Raw genomic sequence first — 21,764 nt, 5'->3', positions numbered from 1 at the left:
ATAACCCAGAGATACTCTTTAAATAAAAGCACACATTCTACTCATGTAAAAACAGCAGGCAGGCCCCACAAATAACCCAGAGATGCATTTTAAATAAAAGCACACATTCTATTCATGTAAAAACACACTGATTCCTGGACCGTCCACGGGCCAGATTGAGAAGGTGATTGGGCCGGATCCAGCCCCCGCGCCTTAGGTTGCCTACTTATGCTCTTGACTGTGGAGGCAAAGCATAGCCATCATGGCTAGTTGCCACCCATGAACTTGTCTAATCTTCTTTTAAAGCCATCCAGGCTGGTGAGTATCACTGTTTCCTGTGGCAGTGAGTTCCACAGTTTAACTATGTCCCAAATCTTCCAACATTCAGCTTCATTGGGTTTCCTTGACTTCTAATGCTATGAGAGATGGGGGGGGGGGGACTTTCCTCTCTCCCCTTACTCCATGCAACATATAATTTTATGAACTTCTATCATGTCACATCTAACTCACCTTTTTTTCTAAATTAAAAGCCCCAAACGCTGCAACCTTTCCTCACCTTTCCTCCCCTCGATCATTTTGGTGGCCCTTTCCTGAACCTCTCAGAACCCCAGAATATTCTTTTTGAGGTAAGGCATCCAGAACCCTACACAGTCTTCCAAACGCAGTCACACCCCAGATTAGTGCAATGGCATTATGATACTGGCGGTTTTATTTTCGATTCCTTTCCAAATGAGAGAGCATGATTTACGTGGGTGTTCCTTTTTCTCTTGGTTTGAGTCAGACGTCGAGCAGGTTTCCAAAAGTCACTGGAGGTTATTCGCACTCCTCCACAGCAGGGAGGCATTGCGGAGATTCCTGCATGATGCAGCCAATGTTCATGCTAGTTTGAAGTACTTTGCATTGTGTGTGTGTGTGTGTGTGTGTGTGTGTGTATATATATATATATATATATGCAGGTTTTACACGGGAAGACACCCGAGGACACCAAAACCTGCATTCCTGTACCCGTGAAAATCTACGAAAGCATATATATGCTTTCGTAGATTTTCACGGGTACAGGAATGCAGGTTTTGGTGTCCTCGGGTGTCTTCCCGTGTAAAAGTTGGGGTGTCTAGGCGACGTTTCGACGAGGTCTCACTCGTCATCTTCAGGCTGGTGCTTTCGGCTTCTTGTTACTGGAACAGAGCAGGATCTCAGTGTTTGAGTTCCTATAAATACTGTAGAGGGGGTGTGGTGTATAGCCTCCAATGTTCTGGGCAGAGAGGAAGTTCCCAGGCTAGTGTGCCTTTTCTTCTTTTGTTCCTTAATTACTTGAGAGATATCTTGAGTGATTTCTTGAGTGATATCCTGAGTACCACTTAGGTGGGTCATTAGGTGTGGATTAGTTGTTAAAGTCTTTGTGTCTTGACCTCTTGAACTTTGTGAAGAGTTTTCCTGAGAAGATGGCTGTACTGTACTTAGTTGTGCTCTGGCTTGGCTTCGTGTATAGGGGCGAGCTGTGGTTTTGTGGCTTGTGTCAGCCAGATCTGTGTAGGGATTGCAGGGGGGTGCAGCATCCGGAGGTGCCACCATGGATTGGCTACTGGATGGTGTCTGTAATTCATCTGTGGAGAGGGTCTGGGTTTGGGTCTGGTGTGGTTGATTGGTGTTGGCGTTCTGTGTGCCTCTGGATCTGGTGTCAGTTTTTGTGGGGAGGGCTAATTTCCAGATGTCTGGCAAGCGGGATGTGTCGTCACGCTTGTTCATGTTGAACAATCCCGCTTGCCAGACATCCCGCTTGCCAGACATCTGGAAATTAGCCCTCCCCACAAAAACTGACACCAGATCCAGAGGCACACAGAACGCCAACACCAATCAACCACACCAGACCCAAACCCAGACCCTCTCCACAGATGAATTACAGACACCATCCAGTAGCCAATCCATGGTGGCACCTCCGGATCCATGGTGGCACCAATCCATGGTGGCACCAATCCATGGTGGCACCTCCGGATGCTGCACCCCCCTGCAATCCCTACACAGATCTGGCTGACACAAGCCACAAAACCACAGCTCGCCCCTATACACGAAGCCAAGCCAGAGCACAACTAAGTACAGTACAGCCATCTTCTCAGGAAAACTCTTCACAAAGTTCAAGAGGTCAAGACACAAAGACTTTAACAACTAATCCACACCTAATGACCCACCTAAGTGGTACTCAGGATATCACTCAAGAAATCACTCAAGATATCTCTCAAGTAATTAAGGAACAAAAGAAGAAAAGGCACACTAGCCTGGGAACTTCCTCTCTGCCCAGAACATTGGAGGCTATACACCACACCCCCTCTACAGTATTTATAGGAACTCAAACACTGAGATCCTGCTCTGTTCCAGTAACAAGAAGCCGAAAGCACCAGCCTGAAGATGACGAGTGAGACCTCGTCGAAACGTCGCCTAGACACCCCAACTTTTACACGGGAAGACACCCGAGGACACCAAAACCTGCATATATATATATATATATATATATATATATATATGATGCGGGTGGCGCTGTGGGTTAAACCACAGAGCCTAGGACTTGCTGATCAGAAGGTCGGCGGTTTGAATCCCCGTGACAGGGTGAGCACCTGTTGCTCAGTCCCAGCTCCTGCCAACCTAGCAGTTCGAAAGCACGTCAAAGTGCAAGTAGATAAATAGGTACTGCTCCAGCAGGAAGGTAAACGGCGTTTCCGTGCGCTGCTCTGGTTCGCCAGAAGCAGCTTAGTCATGCTGGCCACATGACCTGGAAGCTGTACGCCGGCTCCCTCGGCCAATAAAGCAAGATGAGCGCCGCAACCCCAGAATCGGCCATAACTGGACCTAATGGTCAGGGATCCCTTTACACACACACACACACACACATTTACATCTATCTATCTATTTATCTATATGTGTATAGCACAATCCCCGTATCAGGGGAACCTTTTTCACATTCTTCTGGGCAGTCAGATTAGGTCCATGCACCAGCTGTGGGCTAGAGCAGCAGCAAAGATGGGCAGAGCAAGGAATGGAAACTTTACCTTTACGCAGTAGGCTTGTTTCTACTGCAAACCCACCCATCTATCCATCCATCTCTATCATCCATCCAGACAAGCAAGAGGCATTGCCAAAGTTCAAGGACACATTTTAGCCAGGTGAAAACACTCCGGTGTCAGGGCAGGCGTCTGCAGTAACTCACACAGCATCAGTGAAGTTAGCTCTTTATTCAAAGAAACAAAACAGCTCAGGCCTCGCGAGCCCAGCAGCTCTTCTTGGTAGATCTTGCCCCAACGAGTCAGTTGTGAGGACTGAAGTTTCCTGCCTTCCACAGTTGCCTCTTCCTCCTATGGGTCCTTCCCAAGCAATCTGAGACTCTGTCAAAGGTTTTGCCTTTGCTCCGCCCTCTTCATACCTCTTTGGGTTCTGGGAGACCAGGGGGAGGTGAGCAGATCACATCAGGAGGGGGAGAGCCCCTGGCTTCTTCAGCAGCCTGCCTCATCTCTGCCTCTACCCCCACCTCTAGCCTCCGCTTCTACCTCTGATTCTGGACTGCTCTCTGCTACAGACTCTTCCTGCTCACTAAACCCTGTTACCTCTTCAGCTTCTGACACCTCAGTCTGCTCCTTCTTCTCCCTCTGACCACCCATCGTCGTCCCACCACCACTCCCTGGGCTCTGAGCCTTCTTCCCTGGGGGTTCCCCAGCTGGTGCCTCTCCTCAGCATCCAGCCAGTCCATGACAATCTAGTTCACACAGGTGGGGTTTATTATAATCTTTATTATTTGCCTGCCATTCACCTAAACGCTCATGGATGGGCTGCAACAATGGAATTGTTACTGGGGACACTGGCAGCTGTTGTTGGAGATGTTGGCGATTGAAACTGGAACTGTTTGTATGCAAACCAGCGAGCTGGTGGCTGCAGCTGTCATGGCCGATGGATGCTGTTGTCCAACAACGGGATAGACAGGGCTCATGAGTGGAGTGAGTTGTGAACCCAGTAAGTGTGAACCTATATATGCTCCCTTATGTTGCCCATTTGGTTGAGTGCTATCAACTCTCAGGTGCCTTGTGAAATGCAGGAATACTGCATTTTTAAAAAAGCAAACGAGCATATAGCTATTCTAGGGGTTAGCACATGAGTAGGCAAACTAAGGCCTGGGGGCCGGATCTGGCCCAATCGCCTTCTAAATCCAGCCCACGGGTGGTCCAGGAATCAGCGTGTTTTTACATGAGTAGAATTGTGTCCCTTTATTTAAAATGCATCTCTAGGTTATTTGTGGGGCCTGCCTGGTGTTTTTACATGAGTAGAATGTGTGCTTTTATTTAAAATGCATCTCTGGGTTATTTGTGGGGCATAGGAATTCGTTCTTTTCTTTCTTCAAAATATAGTCCGGTCCCCCACAAGTTCTGAGGGACAGTGGACTAGCCCCCTGCAGAAAAAAGTTTGCTGACCCCTGGTAGTAGGTCATCAACTCAGGGCTGAGTCCAGCCCATTGACAAATATCCTTTGACCCCTCCAGTTATGAAACTCAAGGCAAAGCAGATAAAGTTCTGTGGTGGGAGAGACTTCATCTATGTGGAGATAACATCCCTTCAGGCAGTTTCCATTCGCACGTGGCTGTTCTTGAGGTCCTCAGCAGAACTAACATGATTAGCAGCGCGGCTAGTATATGTTTCTTTAAAAAGGACACCCTTTGCATGTTTGCTTTTGCAGCTCTTTTTTTCTTTTCTTTTTGCAACCCTCCAGCGAGATTGCCGCCATCAAGAATGAGAGAAGGATATTAAGCCCCTTAATAGAAGCCTACAGATCTATTTATTTTTGAGGGATTAAGCGAACTCAGCTGCTGCTACTGCAGCAGCCTGGAGCAAATTTGAAAGCTGAACACAGACTTTTCTGGATATAAAAAAAAGTTATCAAAAACATTCGCATGTGGGAAGTGACCTGTAATACGGAAACCAGCAAGGCACTCAAAACTGCTGAATGTATTGCAAACTTACAGCTAGCCAGATCAAGCAAATGCTTGTTTATAGCAAAATGACCTCCAAGGCAAACCTTTTATCAGATCCGTCTTCAAGGGCAACCCCATGTAGAGGGCATTACAGTAGTCCAGTGTGGGTGGGGAAAAATCTGTTCAGTTTGCATTTAATGGCAAATACACCTAATTCACACTTTTCTTCAAAACAATGCAAGAACCAAAACACAGCCATCCTTTAAAATTCTCACCGTAGGTCTCCAGCCAAATAGTGCACAAAAATGCATATAATAGAGGGAAATGCCCGTGAAAACACAAATACTAGTGAAAGGAGCACAAAAAAATGTGTTCTATTAGGAAACATTGCTTTGCAAAAAATACAGTGCCGCCTCTGTGCAGTAAAATAAGGTGCAGGCTAAATCTTGGGTGTGTCTGATGTTCTTTGGATCACACCCGTTGTCTTTAGATGAGTCAGGTTCCAAGGTAGCTCCCTGTTTCTTTTCGGGATTCCTAAAATAGTTTCCCTACAAAGCAGACAGTCGAAGGGCAAAATCCTTGGACAGCAGAAAAGTAAGTGGTCTCCTGGGAGTCCTTCACATCTGGTGAGAGTGCAGGATTGACTCAGCGCCTCTTTCTGATTATATTTGGAAACTGAAATATACTCAGAGTCCTGTAGTGATTTCATACTCGTTGTTGCAGCTTGTAAAACAGCAATTTAATTGCACCCCAAACCTCAGGCTTTTATATACAGTGGTACCTCGGGTTACATACGCTTCAGGCTACATACGCTTCAGGTTACAGACTCCCCTAACCCAGAAATAGTACCTTGGGTTAAGAACTTTGCTTCAGGATGAGAACAGAAATCGTGCTCCGGCAGCGCGGCAGCAGCAGGAGGCCCCATTAGCCAAAGTGGTGCTTCAGCTTAAGAACAGTTTCAGGTTAAGAACGGACCTCCGGAACGAATTAAGCACTTAACCTGAGGTACCACTGTACTGTACAGTCATACCTTGGGTTAAATGTTCTGCAGGTTGAGCATTTTCAGGTTACACTCTGCGGCGACCCAGAAGTAATGGAACACGTTACTTACGGGTTTCGCAGCTCGCGCATGTGCAGATGCTCAAAATGACGTCACCGTCATGCACATGCACGGAAGCGGCGAATCGCGACCTGCGCACGTGCAGATGCGGGTTGCTTTCACTTCAGGATGCGAACGGGGCTCCGGAACAGATCCCATTCACATCCAGCGGTACCATTGTACATTATTTACACAATGAGTCCCGTCTGATTGGCTGATTCTGCTTCCCTCCTGGAGCCTGATTGGTCTTTTCCTACAAGCCAATCAGTTGTTGCATTCTAGGATTCTACTTGCTGATTGTTCTAGGATCCAAGCTTAGTACATAACAGACACCTATGATAGACATAATCCGAAGAAAAGGAAATGAGTTGCCTTATTTATAGAAACATGCAGACTTGCTCCCTGCGGTTAGGGTGGGGAGGAAAGTTTCTTACACCAACTCCCTACTGCAGCCCTCGCCAAAGTAGTACCCTGCAGATGTTTTGGCTACACTGAAGGGAGTTGTGGTTCAAAACATCTGGAGGGAACCACCTGGATGAAGGCTGGGACAGAATACAATAAATCCATCATCCATAGCTGGCACCATCTTATAAAATCTCCATACACCCCAACCTTCTAATGTAACAGAGAGGAAGGAGAACATCAGGCCTCCTTAAAGAGAAAGTAGCAGCTGATAGGAAAGCACAAAGATAATTTCCCTCTATCCTTCCAGCCCCATGCCCCAACATGCACATGTGTACACACCCCAGATGTTTTGGATGCACAGACGTCTTGACACGGGGACAACAGGCAGGAATTCACATGGCAGTAGTCTAGGCCTAGCGGACAGATCGTATCAATGGATTCTTGTCTGTCATCAGTCTGTTGTGGTGTAGTGGTTGAGAGCAGTGGACTTGTAATCTGGTCAACCGGGTTTGATTCCCCGCTCCTCCACATGCAGCTGCTGGGTGACCTTGGGCCAGTCACACTTCTCTGAAGTCTCTCAGCCCCACTCACCTCGCAGAGTGTTTGTTGTGGGGGAGGAAGGGAAAGGAGAATGCTAGCCGCTTTGAGACTGCTTCGGGTAGTGATAAAGCGGGATATCAAATCCAAACTCTTCTTCTTCTCTTCTTCATCAGTACTTATCACTGGAATGGAAGCTGAGCTGGAGATGTTTGTTGTTGGCATGTCTGTCTCCAGAGTGTGCCTCCAGGAGCCAAGTCAAACTGCTGGAGAGTCACAGTGCCAGCTGTGGCTGCAGAAACCAGTAACTCGCAATTGATGCCTCCTTCATTGTTTTTGCCATGTTAGAAGCACCAAGATGACTTTGCCTGGGCAGTGTGCCTAGAGGTCCTGGGCTGCCCAGGCAACATGACCTGCCTCCTTGGCCTCACTGATGCAGTCCAAAGGAAAGCAGAGCAATACGTTTGGCACCAGCTTGGTTGCCACAGTTGCTGGAAGGGAGGTGTACAAGGAGCCACCCAACTTGCCTTAAAGATTCCGCTTTGGATTTGTATAGGGCTGATTCCTTAGCCTTTTCTTCTAGGATCATGATTTGGTTAGGAGGGTCATCTGTTGTGCAAATTCTCTAGCATGCCACAGAGGAGCTAACAGGGTGTTGTTTTCTTGAGTTTCCTATGCTGAAAGACAGGGATCTAACCAGAAGACACCACAGTATTATACATAAGTTTTATTTGAAATAGTTGCTACGTGCTTCAGAATGAATGGCTGCGTGCTTAATTTATGTACAGTACAGTTATATATATTCTTTGCAGAGTCATCAGTGCAGTACTTTCCAGGCAAAGTCAACCATATCCCAGTACATGACTTTTTCATGTATTGCTATTTGTGTGTAGTGTGTGTGTGTGTGCGTGTGTGTGTGTTTGTGTGTATGAAGTTTCGACAACTCAGAGTGTTAACCAATGTTCCAAACTTAGGATGAGTCATTTGTGAAACCACTTTTTTTCCTTTTTACTAAATCTTCTTTAGTATTATAGATCAGATGTTATCAGCTTGCTGTCTGCAATTGTCTTCTTCACATCAAGTTAACGTCTCTTTGTAAGGAGCTAAATAGCATCAGTCTTAAGTGTAAAAGTATCGCTCTGCCATTCATAGCCAATAGACATGGGGAAAACAGGCACAAGGGATCAGGTGTGTAGCTGAAAGTGGGTTCTAAGGGATTCCAAAATCATAGACCAGGAACCAGTGAGATGGTAAATTCAGAAATAGCATCAGATTAAGAGCCACAGGTGATGTAGAGGGATACCGCAAGCAGAAACAGAAGGTGCTGGTTCTATTCTGTAAGTATTGTGGGAATGTTCAGGGTGGCAGCAGAGGATATATTGTTTATTAATATCCTTCCTAACCTGCACTAGCAAGATCCTTTATGTAGCAGAGTTACATTCCCCCTTTTTTATGCACAGCAGATAGCTGGTTGCAGGCTTGTGTGAGCCTCTCACTATTATACAATTCAATCTGTCTCAGATTGAATTGTACGTTCCTAGTAAGATCCCTTGAATTCCTCTTAAAAGAATAAAGACACGACAATCTTATTCAAAGTCAGTAAAATATGTTTACTCACATCAGTTCACAGTTGGATTCCTGAAGGCAGACTTAGTTACAAATATGTAGCTAAGCTAGAAACTGGTCAAACGAAGAAGTCAAAAAGAGGAAAGTGTGCTGCGTGACTCGTCCTTTCGTTACCTGGACAGGTTAGGTCATGCCCACCTTCTATCACATGCAGAAGGAAGGATGCTCCAGCCAGGAGGAAACAGGAAGTTTTGACTGGCTGGACCAAACATTCCCTTGCATGTCTTCTCTAGCATTACAATGAATGCTGTACTTGACTGCCTCTCATGGATCACATCACACAGGTTTTGCCTCCCTTTAAGGAAAAAGTGAGTAGAAGATGATGATGTGGGTGCCCTGGGCATATTATTATTATTATTATTATTATTATTATTATTATTATTATTATTATTATTATTATTGACAATGGATGCTCATTTCTTGTAGTCCCAGAACATGCTCTTTCCTCCCATGAAAGAAAGGATGCAAGTAGTCCAAGGAAAAGAAGGGTTCTCTTGCTTGCTTGCTCTTTCTCTCAGTTTCAAGGCACTAATCCTCCCCTGGCATTGCATTAGTTTATTTTATATACCACCATTTTCCTCCAAGCAGCTTCAGGTGGTTTCCCCCTCCCTATTTTTGTCTTCACAACAACCCTGTGGGGTAGGTTAGGCTGAGAAGCAGTGACTGGCCCAAGGTGAGCTTCATGGGCTGAGTGGGGATTTGAACTCTGGTCTCCCAGGTCCTAGCCCAACATTCTAACCACTGCGCCATAGTGGCTCTCAAGTTTTGTCCCATAACTCCGTATACCAGGACTCAATGGCTCTGTGTCCATTCAAAGGGTGGATGCAAATGGGAAACGAGAGGGAGCCTTTTCCATGGCTGCTCCCAGATTATGAAATGCTGTGTCCAGTTAATTGTGGTTGACTGCTCCCCCATCCCACCCTTGTAATAATAATAATAATAATAATAATAATAATAATAATTTATTATTTATACCCCGCCCATCTGGGCGGCTTCAAACAAAATATTAAAAAATACAATATGTTGTTTATCTCTGGTTGTTAACAACCATTTTATTCCAGATAATGCTTTTTTATGTTTTGGCTTTAACTCTTTTAACTGGTTTTAACCGTATCGTGTTGGTGGATTGTTCTTATACAGTGGCACTTCGGGTTACAGATGCTTCAGGTTACAGATTCTGCTAACCCAGTAATAGTATCTCGGGTTAAGAACTTTGCTTCTGGATGAGAACAGAAATTGTGCAGCGGCAATTAGCTAAAGTGGTACCTCAGGTTAAGAACAGTTTCAGGTTAAGAACGAATTAAGTTCTTAACCCGAGGTACCACTGTATTGCTATTTTATAAAATTTTAATTCAAAATGTTGTAAGCTGCTGTGAGTCATGCTTACACCAAGTTGATAGTTCCCAGATCCATTTTTCGGGGGGGGGGATGTGCCCCAAACTACCAGAACTTTGGAAACACAGTCTTAGAAGTCATTCAGCTATCCAGGGAGGCAGGGAAGCGAACCAGCTGCTAGGGGCAGTTGAGAGATATCCTAATCTGAGACTACTTCCGCAAGGGAAACCCTCATATTTGACTCCCCATTAACTAGTATAAAGGGGCCTGTCAATTCCCAGTGAGATGTGGCTTCATACTATCACCAAGACAATTTCCTGATGAGAGGATGCAGCTGAATGTTAGTGATAAGGACCTGAATGGGTGGGGGGAGGCAGAGGGAAGTAGATTTCGCTTAGACCATACTTCCACCATACATATAAAACAGTAGTATACTATATAAAGTCATGGCTTCTCCAAAGAATTCTGAGAGCTGCAGTTTGTTAAAGGTGCTGAGAGTTGCTAGGAGGCCCCTATTCCCTTCCCAGAGCTACGCGGAATTAAGAAACATTGCTGTTTCCAGCTATGTAGGCCGAGCATAGCTATCATGGCTAGGTGTTAGTGGCAAGGAAAAAATAGGTACCATATTTTTCTGTGTATAAGACGCCTCCATGTATAAGATGCCCCCTACTTTTGGGGAGCCCAAATTTAGAAAATGAGCATATGCACTATCTGTGTATAAGATGTCCCCAGATTTTTAACCTTATTTTAAAGTAAAAAAACAAAACCCATATCTTATACATGGGAAAGTACAGTATATAAAGGAGAATTCCCTGCATGCCAAAATCCAAGTTTGGGGCAAGTACTTTTGGTGACAAAAGCCTGGCAGCGATTTTATGGAAATATAGGGTGTTAGGCCTTTGAAACGTGCCCTTCTAAGTTCCTTACAAAGTTCCCCTCTTTCCTTAGCATAGGAAAAAGACTGCACGTTTGGTAGGTTAAACATGGTTTACTTACAAACTCTTCAAAGGTCAGGTTCATGTGCTTTTCCATGCAGCAGTCAGAAAACACGGGCAGTGAAATTTGGCTAAGTGACCGTGGTGAAAGTTCCTCAATTACTGGTACAGGAACTCAAGGGAGGCTGGTTGGAGCCATGTGATCTGAGCTTGGAGCAACATTTTGAGTTTCTCAGATAGACTGAAGGGGAACAGTATCCTTGATTTCCTTCCTCCCAAGGTGAGGGGGGAGTAAACTAGCTAATCCATTCAGGACAGCTTACTCTATTGTGTTAACCCCATCATGCATTAATTAGACTTGAGCATGTTGGTTATATGAGGCTGGTTATCTCACAGATCTGAGAGACCTTTGGATAATGGCCAGCACTCCTTGTCCCCAATCATCAGTGGCTTCATCCACCCTACTGCTTCAAATAATTATTCTTTGTTTTCCAGGATTTAAGATGCATCAGGGAAGAACTTAATCCACAACCACCTTGACTTGGACATCTGTTTTCTCTTTTCAGGGAGGTTCTGCTTTTTCTCCTGCGTCAACCATCAGTCAGGAGAAAGCACGGGCACAAGCTTCCATTTTGGCTCATGAACTGGGATGCCCTTCAGCCAGCAGCGAAGAAATTGTATCCTGCCTCCGCCAGTTGCCTGCCAAAGTCCTCAATGATGCACAAACCAGGGTGTGCCTCTTTTCTTGTTTTGCTGGCAGAGCTGAAAATGTGTGGGTCAGATCTGCCCCATAACAGTAGCAGAGATTGGTATTTCATTTTGTGTGGGTAATTATTACCCTTTAGTCTGGGGAATCAATATTTGCAAGGAAGGAAGAAATGGTGACAATATAAATCACATTTAAAGGAGAAACTACCAAATTTGCACTTCTCAAAGCACTTTGTGAACTGAAACACGGCTGTTTGCCATGCGGTCCTCCAATAAAACAATGTACACAAATGTGTAATAGTGGAATATGTGCTTGAAATGCACATATTAATGAAAATGCAGAATGCTAGGGAGAATTGTTTGCCCCCCAAAAGTGTATATTGATTAACACTGCTTACAAAGATATGTTGATTAGGACAAATTCACACCAAAGCACTGGCAAATTTTCATGGGAATATTTTTTTAAAAAATCAGTTTGCTGTGGAAATGTGGAGAACTGAATTAGAGATTTGGAGGTGGGACGATTCAAGTGCTCAAGCAAAGCGAACAGATCAATCCATTCCTCTGTCATTAGCATGGCTGGAATATTGATGGGTTAAGAAAGGCATAGGCAAACTCTGGTCCTCCAGATGTTTTGGAACTACAATTCCCATCATCCCTAGCTAACAGGACCAGGGGTCAGGTATGATGGGAATTGTAGTCTCAAAACATCTGGAGGGCCAGAGTTTGCCTATGCCTGCGTTAAGTTGCTCTGGTGAATCAGCCTGCAGTTCATTTAAAAAATAAATTGGGCAGGATTCACCTAAGAAGACCTGCCAACAGAATGCTAGTTCCTGGAATTCACAAGTGGGGAGACAGTTATTGCTCTCAGTTCCTGCTTGTGGGCTTCCCATGGGCTTTGGGTTGGCCACTGTGAGAGCAGAATGCTGGAGTAGATGGACCACTGGCCTGATTCAGCAGCTATGTTCTTAACGTTGTTCCTCTCTCCTCTCCCCAACACTGACTGCCTCTCTACTCATATCGTAGCTCCTGGCTATAAGTGGACCATTCCAGTACTGGAGCCCAGTCGTTGACGGTGTCTACCTCCAGGAGCCTCTCGCAGCAGCTCTGCAACGTTCTCGACCTTCGGAGGTGGACCTGCTGATTGGAAGTGCTCAACAAGATGGGCTGATCAGCAGAGCAAAGGCAATTAAGGTAGGTAGGCTGCTGTGCTGGAAGCAGGCCCGTCTTACCCATAGAGGCTAGTGGCACAGGGTGCCAGGGCGCCAAGTTCTGGAGGGCGCCAGGAGGGAGTCCAGAGAACACCGAACAAGCGCTCTGAGAGAGCGAGGGTGCATGTGCTGCTCCTGCTGAGCGTCGGCTAGGTTTTTTCCCTTATTAGGCCTGCAGATGCCGAATTCTGCGGGGCGCCAGAAGGCTAAAAGGGGAAAAAACGTGCTGACTCTCAGCGGGAGTGGCGCCCTCGCTCGCTTGGCACAAGCCCGCTCGCTCGGTGTGCTGCCTGCCATTGCCACCATGGCACAAAGTGGTCAGCTGAGCTGGGAGGCGCTGCGTCCAGCCTCTGCCTCTTCCCTTCCGGAGGAGCTACCCTCCAGCCCCTGCCCATCTACTCCAGCCCTAAAAAAAGGTTGACAACTCTGGGAAAGGGACAGGGCTCCGGAGGGATCTTTGCAACACAGGATATGCTTAAGGCAGCCCTGGTTGGAAGTGAAACTATAGTTGCCAGAATGGAGATAGCCTGACTGAGAAGAGAGGAGGAAGAGGATGCCCATCCTCTGTTGCTAGAGAACCTTGCACTGGTGTTAAACAGTCTGTGCCATCCCTGTGGTTTCTTTCCATAGGAGTGATGCTACCTGATGGTGCAGCTGCATCACCCTTGATGGCTTTGAGGAAATTGAAATAGCAGCTGCCAGCTGCTGGCTTCTGGAAGGATCTACAGGTGGGGGGAAATCCATCTATGCCACCTTAATGTCCTTGGAGGAAAGCTGGGTGTTATGTACTGAGTTGAATAGGATTCAGAATGCAGCAGTCTGATTGGTCCTAGAACAATAGGATCCAGAATGCAGCAATCTGATTGCTCCTAGAACAATAGGATCCAGAATGCAGCAGTCTGATTGGTCCGCAGGAGCCACCCAATCCAACTCCAGGTAGAAGTGAATCCGCAACCTGATTGGCCTACAGGAGAATGCCGGAATTAGCCAATCATGTGGGGCCCTTTGTGTAAATAATGTATATAAAACAGACATTTTGGGGGAACTTCCATTCCTCCTCACTACTATGAGCTGAATAAAGAGCATGAAATCCACACTCGACCCCGAGTATATTTCTCTGGGGTAGAAATGTAATACTGCCCTCCCCGTGCCTAAAATGTCCCACTTTCATGGCCTGTGTTTTGCTCAACAACCATGGCTTATATTTGCTTAGATATGGTTTTGTGTATATTTGTTCTTAGCTGTTTTGTGGGTTAAGCTGTTTTCCGTTTACAGTTTTATTTCTACGCCAGAGAGGTTTTTGATCAAGTGGTTTACAGACCTTCAGAATAAATCACCTCTTGCCACTCCACCCCCCCCCCACTAAAAGGGATTCTTCTTGATATCAGGTGACTCTTGTACACATTTGCCTGCAGATTTGTCGTTCGGGGACCTCGGTCCCTGCAGGCTTCCTGGCAAGCAGATTCCACACGACGCCACTTTGACTAGGGACTGTAATCCCAGATTTGCTCTCGGAGATGTGGGCAGTGTAACAGAGAGTCCCTGGGGCTTCATCTCCCCAGCTGCCAAAAGAGAAGCCCATGTTTTTCAAATTAAGATAACGAGAGACGAAACGTCTGTGAGCGTGCCGAAGTATTCAGGAGGCAGACAGTCCTGAAAGTGTTTCTTCCCCACAAAGAACAGCGCCCACTCCTTTTGTGCTCAGTCTTTTCATCTCAGCATCCTGGCCGATGGCTCCTTGCTTTCTCTTTTCCCCCTGTGAAGCACTCCGCGCCAACCTGTTGCCAATTATCGCCAGTTTTACTGCACGCGACTGTCTGCCTTTTCATCACCAGATGAAAAGAATGCCTCTTGGTTGCTCCGAAATGTCAAAAACAAGTTAGGCAACCACTCATTCTTTTTTCCTTTCAATATCTTTATTGATTCTTCCCTGGGAGAAGAGAGCAGAGCCTACTCTTTTTCTTCCAGTTCCTCTCATCCTCCAGGGAACTGTGAATGCAACAGGTAACACAGAATTATACTTATACATACTGGCAAGTTCATTGCAGCACAACAGTGCTAGCTTTGAACTGCTAGGCTTTAGGTATGACAGTACCAGCTTGTTTTCATATCCATACCTTTGCTGCCAGAAATGAGGCCCTTTAAGCCATGCTGTGAGCTGGATATTCTTCCGACTTTGTAATCAGAATATCTATACCTGCCACTGAATCAGACACCAGTTCAGCTCTCATTTTGCCTTCAGCCTCGTATCTCTGACTGACAACTCACCTGTTGCAACTTTCTTTCTAAAGCATCATGCATGTTGTTGTTGTTTAGTTGTTTAGTCATGTCCAACTCTTTGTGACCCCATGGACCAGAGCATGCCAGGCACTTCTGTCTTCCACTGCCTCCCACAGTTTGGTCAAACTCATGCAGGTAGCTTCAAGAACACTGTCCAACCATCTTGTCCTCTGTCGTCCCCTTCTCCTTGTGCCCTCCATCTTTCCCAACATCAGGGTCTTTCCCAGGGAGTCTTCTCTTCTCATGAGGTGGCCAAAGTATTGGAGCCTCAGCTTCAGGATCTGTCGTTCCAGTGAGCTCAGGGCTGATTTCCTTAAGAATGGAGAGGTTTGATCTTCTTGCAGTCCATGGGACTCTCAAGAGTCTCCTCCAGCACCATAATTCAAAAGCATCAATTCTTCGGCGATCAGCCTTCTTTATGGTCCAGCTCTCACTTCCATACATCACTGCTGGGAAAACCATAGCTTGAACTATACGGACCTTTGTTGGCAAGGTGATGTCTCTGCTTTTTAAGATGCTGTCTAGGTTTGTCATTGCTTTTCCTCCCAAGAAGCAGGCATCTTTAAATTTCATGACTGCTGTCACCATCTGCAGTGATCATGGAGCCCAAGAAAGTAAAATCTCTCACTGACTCCAGAAAGTATCATGCATAGGTCTATTGATATCATGCCCTCTCACATGTTGAGTCCCAAAATCGTAACGTGCATCTTCTCAGCTGGGCTGTCATGTGACCCGCATAAGATCACAGATTCCTAAAAGACACATGAGAGCATAGCACCCCAACATATGCATTTTGGGGCACTACACGAGGTAGCTTTTTGGGGCAAGATCTCAGCACCCAAAATAGCCACTGCACTCTCGGAGGAAAAAATGTGGAGAACTAGATATCAGGGGAAAGGCTTTTAGTCCAACCTCCTCCCTGACCAACTAGTTTCCTATCATGAGTAGGAGTGGGGGATCAATTTTAACACAAGCCTACCTTGGGATGCGGGTGGCACTGTGGGTTAAACCACAGAGCCTAGGGCTTGCTGATTAGAAGGTCGCAGTTCAAATCCCTGTGACGGGGTGAGCTCCCGTTGCTCAGTCCCTGCTCCTGCCAACCTAGCAGTTCGAAAGCACAAAGTACAAGTAGATAAATAGGTACCACTCCAGTGGGAAGGTAAACGGTGTTTCCGTGCACTGCTCTAGTTCTCCAGAAGTGGTTTAGTCATGCTGGCCACATGACCCGGAAGCTGTATGCCGGCTCCCTCGGCCAATAAAGCGAGATGAGTGCCGCAACCCCAGAGTGGGCCACGACTGGACCTAATGGTCAGGGGTCCCTTTACCTTTACCTAACTCACACTTCTCTAAACCAGGTGCAAACCAAAACATCTTTTGAAATCTTCTCCGGATTTTGCAGGCTGTTCTCTAACCACCAGCCCCCTCAAAAAAATATATATTAAGGGAAAGCTGTAGATGAAAATGCCTTTAAAGGGAGTGTGCATTATATTGGAGGGAAATTGCTTGCAAAAGTGTGTGTGTTAAGCGAAATGCTCACTAAAACGTTGGAAAAATTAGTGAGGATTTTTTCTTCTTCAAAAATAAATAAATCACAAATTCAGGCATGGATGTGGCAGGCTGAATATAAGATTGGCAAAATGAGAAACTGATCTGTCCAGCTCTAGTGTGGGAGATCCGCCCCCCCATGTGAGATCCTGTCAGCAGCGTAAATTGTTACATTCCAAACATACGATGACCATGAGGGATCTGTCATTTGTGAGTTTGAGGCCTAAACATCCGTTTGAGTGTACAAACTGACACATACACAAACTTTTGTTTTGCTTTCGAGTCAGGCCAATGATAAGAAAGAAAAATGGTGTTATTTAACGCTGCTCTCTGGAACTATTTGGAAAGAGATGATTCCAGGCAGTTTCTTGAGCCAGTCGCAAGTCTCCTGCCAACAAGATGGAGCAGAGGGGGTGCTCAGGTTTCCAGCTTTTCAGGAAATGACTCTATAGCCAGTTCGGGGGTGGGAGAAATCTACTCTTTAAAAACAGACTGTAAAGGAAATTATATTTCAGAGACATATTATTCCTTAAAAGATGTGTGTGTGTGTGGGAGTCCTCCCAAAACTTTTGGCACTGTTGAGAACGGGGGCGGGTGGTTGATGGCTTTCATAGTTTCTGACTGGATTTCTGAATGACTCATGCAAATTCTGGAGCTCCCAGATGACCTGTTTACTGAAAATTCATCCTGATTTGGTGAAATATACTCAGAGTCGAGTGTGGATTTCATGCTCTTTATTCAGCTCATAGTGGTGAGGAGGAAACTAAGTTCCCCCAAGATATCTGCTTTATATACATTATTTACACAATGGGCCGCACGTGATTGGCTAATTCTGGGATTCTCCTGTAGGCCAATCAGGTTGCGGATTCTCTTCCATCTGGAGCTGGATTGGGTGGCTCCTGCAGACCAATCATATTGCTGCATTGTTCTAGGACCAGTCAGACTGCTGCATTCTGAATCCTATTGTTCTAGGACCAATCAGACTGCTGCCTTTTGGATCCTATTCAACTCAGTACATAACATTTGGTTTGCATGGGGATTAGGTCACACTAGTTAACGAATGAGCATTTGTTCCAGTTTGTTTGCGGAGAAGTTAGACAATGCTGTGTTGAAGCAGGTGTTATCTCACACTTTCCCCCATCACTTTCCTTATTGCAAAAAAAAAAAAAAGGCTGACAAACAGGTTTGTTGTGCAAGAGCTCCAACCCAGCTTGAATTTCCCAACATGAGTTTGCTAGTATGTAATTGAACCCCACCCGAATATAATGATAGCCCTTTAGGTGGCTCCTAGAGAATTTAACCTGCTGTATTAGGATCACAGAAAGCTCCAGCTACCTGATGGTACTCCGGGCAACTATGGCAGGCCTGAGAGGCAGTGTGGTGTAGTGGTTAGAGTGTCAGGCTGTAGGACCCAGGAGGCCAGGCTTCAAGTCTCCACCTGCCCATGAAGTTCCCTGGGGGACCTTGGGCCAGTCATTGTCTTTCAGCTTAACTTACCTCATAGGGTTGTTGCGATGATAAAATGGAGAGCGGGAAAAGTGACATGTATGCTCTCCATGTGTTTCTCCTTGGAGAAAAAGGTGCAATATGAATGTAATAATAATAATAATAATAATAATAATAATAATAATAATAATAAGCAGAGCTATATATGTATTCCACAAAAGTGCTGCACAAGGACAGAAACAGATACTGAGAATTCATTACAGTGGTACCTCGGGTTACAGACGCTTCAGGTTACAGACTCCGCTAACCCAGAAATAGTACCTCGGGTTGAGAACTTTGCTTCAGGATGAGAACAGAAATTGTGCGATGGCGGCTTGGCAGGAGCAGGAGGCCCCATTAGCTAAAGTGGTACCTCAGGTTAAGAACAGTTTCAGGTTAAGAACGGACCTCCAGAACGAATTAAGTTCTTAACCCGAGGTACCACTGTATTCTGAGATTCCAAACTTTCATCTTCCGTGAAGGCTTCTGTGAATGCCAAGTCCCACAAACAGAGGAAGGAAGGATTTCAGGTCAACTGGGTCAACTGGGTTGTGTGTGTTCCTTGCACGCTGTGCAAACCTCTTTGACCCTACCCCTTAGAGGAGAGAGGTCATTTAATTATTGTTCCTATTTAAGGTTTTGTTACCAAACAACTTGGGACCAGATGCCTTGGAAGGCTGCCTCTGGCCTTCCTGTACAGACCTCCTCATTCACTATGATCTTTGGACGAGGCCCTGTTAGTGACAGTGCAATCTGCAGAGGTGGTTCTTACGGCATTTTGGAAGAGGGCCTTCTCGGTGGTGCCTGGTTGTGGAACGATCTTTCCTCTGAGTTACGGCAGGAGCTTACAGCAGCGTGCTTTCCACTGGCTGTTAAAAATGATCTTTTTATTTGCCTGTGTCAGCAGTGTGACCTGTCCACATAAGCAGGAAATTGTGGTTTCTTCTTAAACCTGAACTGAGCACATATCTCAGTATAGGTGACAATTTATAGACATTGCGGGGAATTCAATGCCACGGTCTTCCGATCGTTCTGGCTCCACAAGCGTTTCTGCTTGCTGGATGGAATGAACCCATATCTCCTCCCCTGTGTGCTGCTTGGGAAGTTCTCCTGACCCTTCAGAACATATTTTTTTTTGGGGGGGTACAGGCCCCCCGGGGGCCGGAGAAGGAAAGCCCCATTGCTCTTGCCCTGGCTTCCCCTAGCATGCCAGGTTAGTTGAATCTAAGCCATTTGGTTGTGTTTCACAATGCCCTACTCAGAGTAGACCCATTGATATTAATGAACCCGAGTTAGCCATGTCAATTAACTTCAACGGATCTGTTCAGAGCAAGGCTAGCATTGAATAGGTAAAGGGACCCCTGACCATTAGGTCCAGTCGTGAACGACTCTGGGGTTGCGGCGCTCATCTCGCTTTATTGGCCGAGGGAGCCGGCGTACAGCTCCAGGTCATGTGGCCAGCATGACTAAGCCTTTTCTAGTGAACCAGAGCAGCGCACGGAACCACCGTTTATCTTCCCGCCAGAGTGGTACCTGTTTATCTACTTGTACTTTGACGTGCTTTCAAACTGCTAGGTTGGCAGGAGCTGGGACCGAGCAACGGGAGCTCACCCCGTCGCGGGGATCGGAACCGCCGACCTTCTGATCAGCAAGTCCTAGGCTCTGTGGTTTAACCCACAGGGTCTCCTGCGTCCCAGCACTGAATATCACCTGCTTATTTTAAGAGGGCGGTTTTCTCTCGACTGAAATAGCAAAACCAAGCAGCTTATTCTCTGAAAAGTCATGCAGACACTGAATATCGGCAGAGAGATTCATACATGTACAAACTAAGGTGTTTCTGTCCACCTTCCTTGCACGATTAGACTTCAGGGAAGGAAGGTAGGTAGCAGTCGGCCTGTTTGGGGTTTTTTTGAATGTATAAGCTGTGCTCCTGAGTTCTTCTGAATCCCATTTTCCTTCTCACCTAGCGATTCGAAGTAAGCCAAGGCCGTGTCAACAGCAAGGTAGCCTTTTATCAAGCTCTTCAAAACTCCCTGGGCGGGGAAGATGCCAATCCTGCCGTGCTGGATGCAGCCACCTGGTTTTATTCCCTGACACACTCCTCCACTGAGTACGCCTCGTTCTCCAGGGCTTTGGAAAATGCCACACGGTGAGAAATTCGTCTGCGATGCTCGGGTGCCGTTTTCTGTTTTTAAAGGCAGTGGAGAAGGAAAAGCCTCACCTACAAAATGTTTTCTCATAACAAGCTGTGACTCTTTAAAGTGGAGACCTACAAAAACATGGCAGTGTGGAGCATTCCTGTTCAGAGTACTAGCCAGCCAGCCAGACCCTTTTCCAATACACTCCATTCCATCCCTCTCTCTGGTTTGTGTCCAACTTAACTCAATAGCCAGCCAGAGTTCTACAACCACTGAGCATGCTCAGTCTTCAAAGCCCTTTAGGTTCCAAGCCTCCCCCTTTTCCCCCAATCTAAAGTTGTTTTGTTTTTCTGCTAAGGTTCCTCTTAGACCTGCTGGAAGCTCCTTTGTGTGGTGGGGAGGCAGTTTTGACTACATAATGAACCAGTTCGCTATTAGGATTTCACTAGGGACGCGGGTGGCGCTGTGGGTAAAAGCCTCAGCGCCTAGGGCTTGCCGATCGAAAGGTCGGCGGAATCCCCGCGGCGGGGTGCGCTCCCGCTGCTCAGTCCCAGCGCCTGCCAACCTAGCAGTTCGAAAGCACCCCCGGGTGCAAGTAGATAAATAGGGACTGCTTACTGGCGGGAAGGTAAACGGCGTTTCCGTGTGCTGCGCTGGCTCGCCAGATGCAGCTTTGTCACGCTGGCCACGTGACCCGGAAGTGTCTCCGGACAGCGCTGGCCCCCAGCCTCTTGAGTGAGATGGACGCACCAACCCCAGAGTCTGTCAAGACTGGCCCATACGGGCAGGGGTACCTTTACCTTTTAGCTTAATACCCATTTGCAGCACTTGCAAATGTATATCAAAAGGGAATTTCAGTGCGGTTTTTCCCTCGCTGTAGAGCAGCCTTTCTCGACCTGTGGGTCCCCAGATGTTGTTGAACTACAACTCCCATCACCCCTAGCTAGCAAGGCCAGAGCTGAGGGATGATGGGAGTTGTAGTCCAACAACATCTGGGGACCCACAGGTTGAGAACCGCTGCTGTAGAGCAATCCGACGCTTAGAAGTTTAAGCAGTCAAGGGACCTTGATTTGTTTGAATTGAGTTTAAAAGGCTGATAAACCGCTCTGATGGATGAGGAGGGCAAAGAGGAGGTTGTGACGGCACGGGCACAAGCTCGTCAGTGCTGTGCACAATTGGGTACCACAGCAAACTAGCACCACCAGCTACTGTGGTCTTGGCCTTGAAGGGGGCTAAACAGGCGTGGCAAGTCTGCAAGGCATGGGCATCCAGAGCGTAGAAACCCCACTTTTCTGTGTACATTTTGCAGCTTTTTAGTCAGCCACCGCAGCAAAACTGGCTTGTTCTGTTCACTTCTGCTCCTTTACACGTGATGCTGGTGGTTCCCAGTCTAGTCCTTTCGGTTTCCCTGCAGTTACAAGCCACTACTTGTTTTAGGAGAAAACAAGCGCTCACAGAAAACCCATTTTCAGCTAGGGATGGGGAACCTGCGGCCCTACAGATATTGTTAGACTACAACTCCCATCATCCATG

At 46.5% G+C, this 21,764-nt stretch overlaps 1 protein-coding gene across 1 annotated transcript in view; it reads left to right on the top strand.

Moving 5' to 3' along the window:
* The window catches only part of TG (thyroglobulin), a 173,372-nt gene that overhangs the window by 129,038 nt on the left and 22,570 nt on the right, over window positions 1-21,764 (top strand). Inside the window, exons 39-41 of the mRNA XM_081874990.1 lie at window positions 11,431-11,595; window positions 12,599-12,766; window positions 20,061-20,242. Of these exons, the coding sequence (XP_081731116.1) occupies window positions 11,431-11,595; window positions 12,599-12,766; window positions 20,061-20,242 (515 nt within the window). The remainder of the gene's footprint in view (window positions 1-11,430; window positions 11,596-12,598; window positions 12,767-20,060; window positions 20,243-21,764) is intronic.

This window comes from Podarcis erhardii (assembly GCF_964252035.2).
Source record: "Podarcis erhardii genome assembly, chromosome: 8".
NCBI lineage: Eukaryota > Metazoa > Chordata > Lepidosauria > Squamata > Lacertidae > Podarcis > Podarcis erhardii.
Note: the sequence above shows the minus strand (reverse complement) of the source record. Positions and strands in the feature narration are given on the sequence as shown.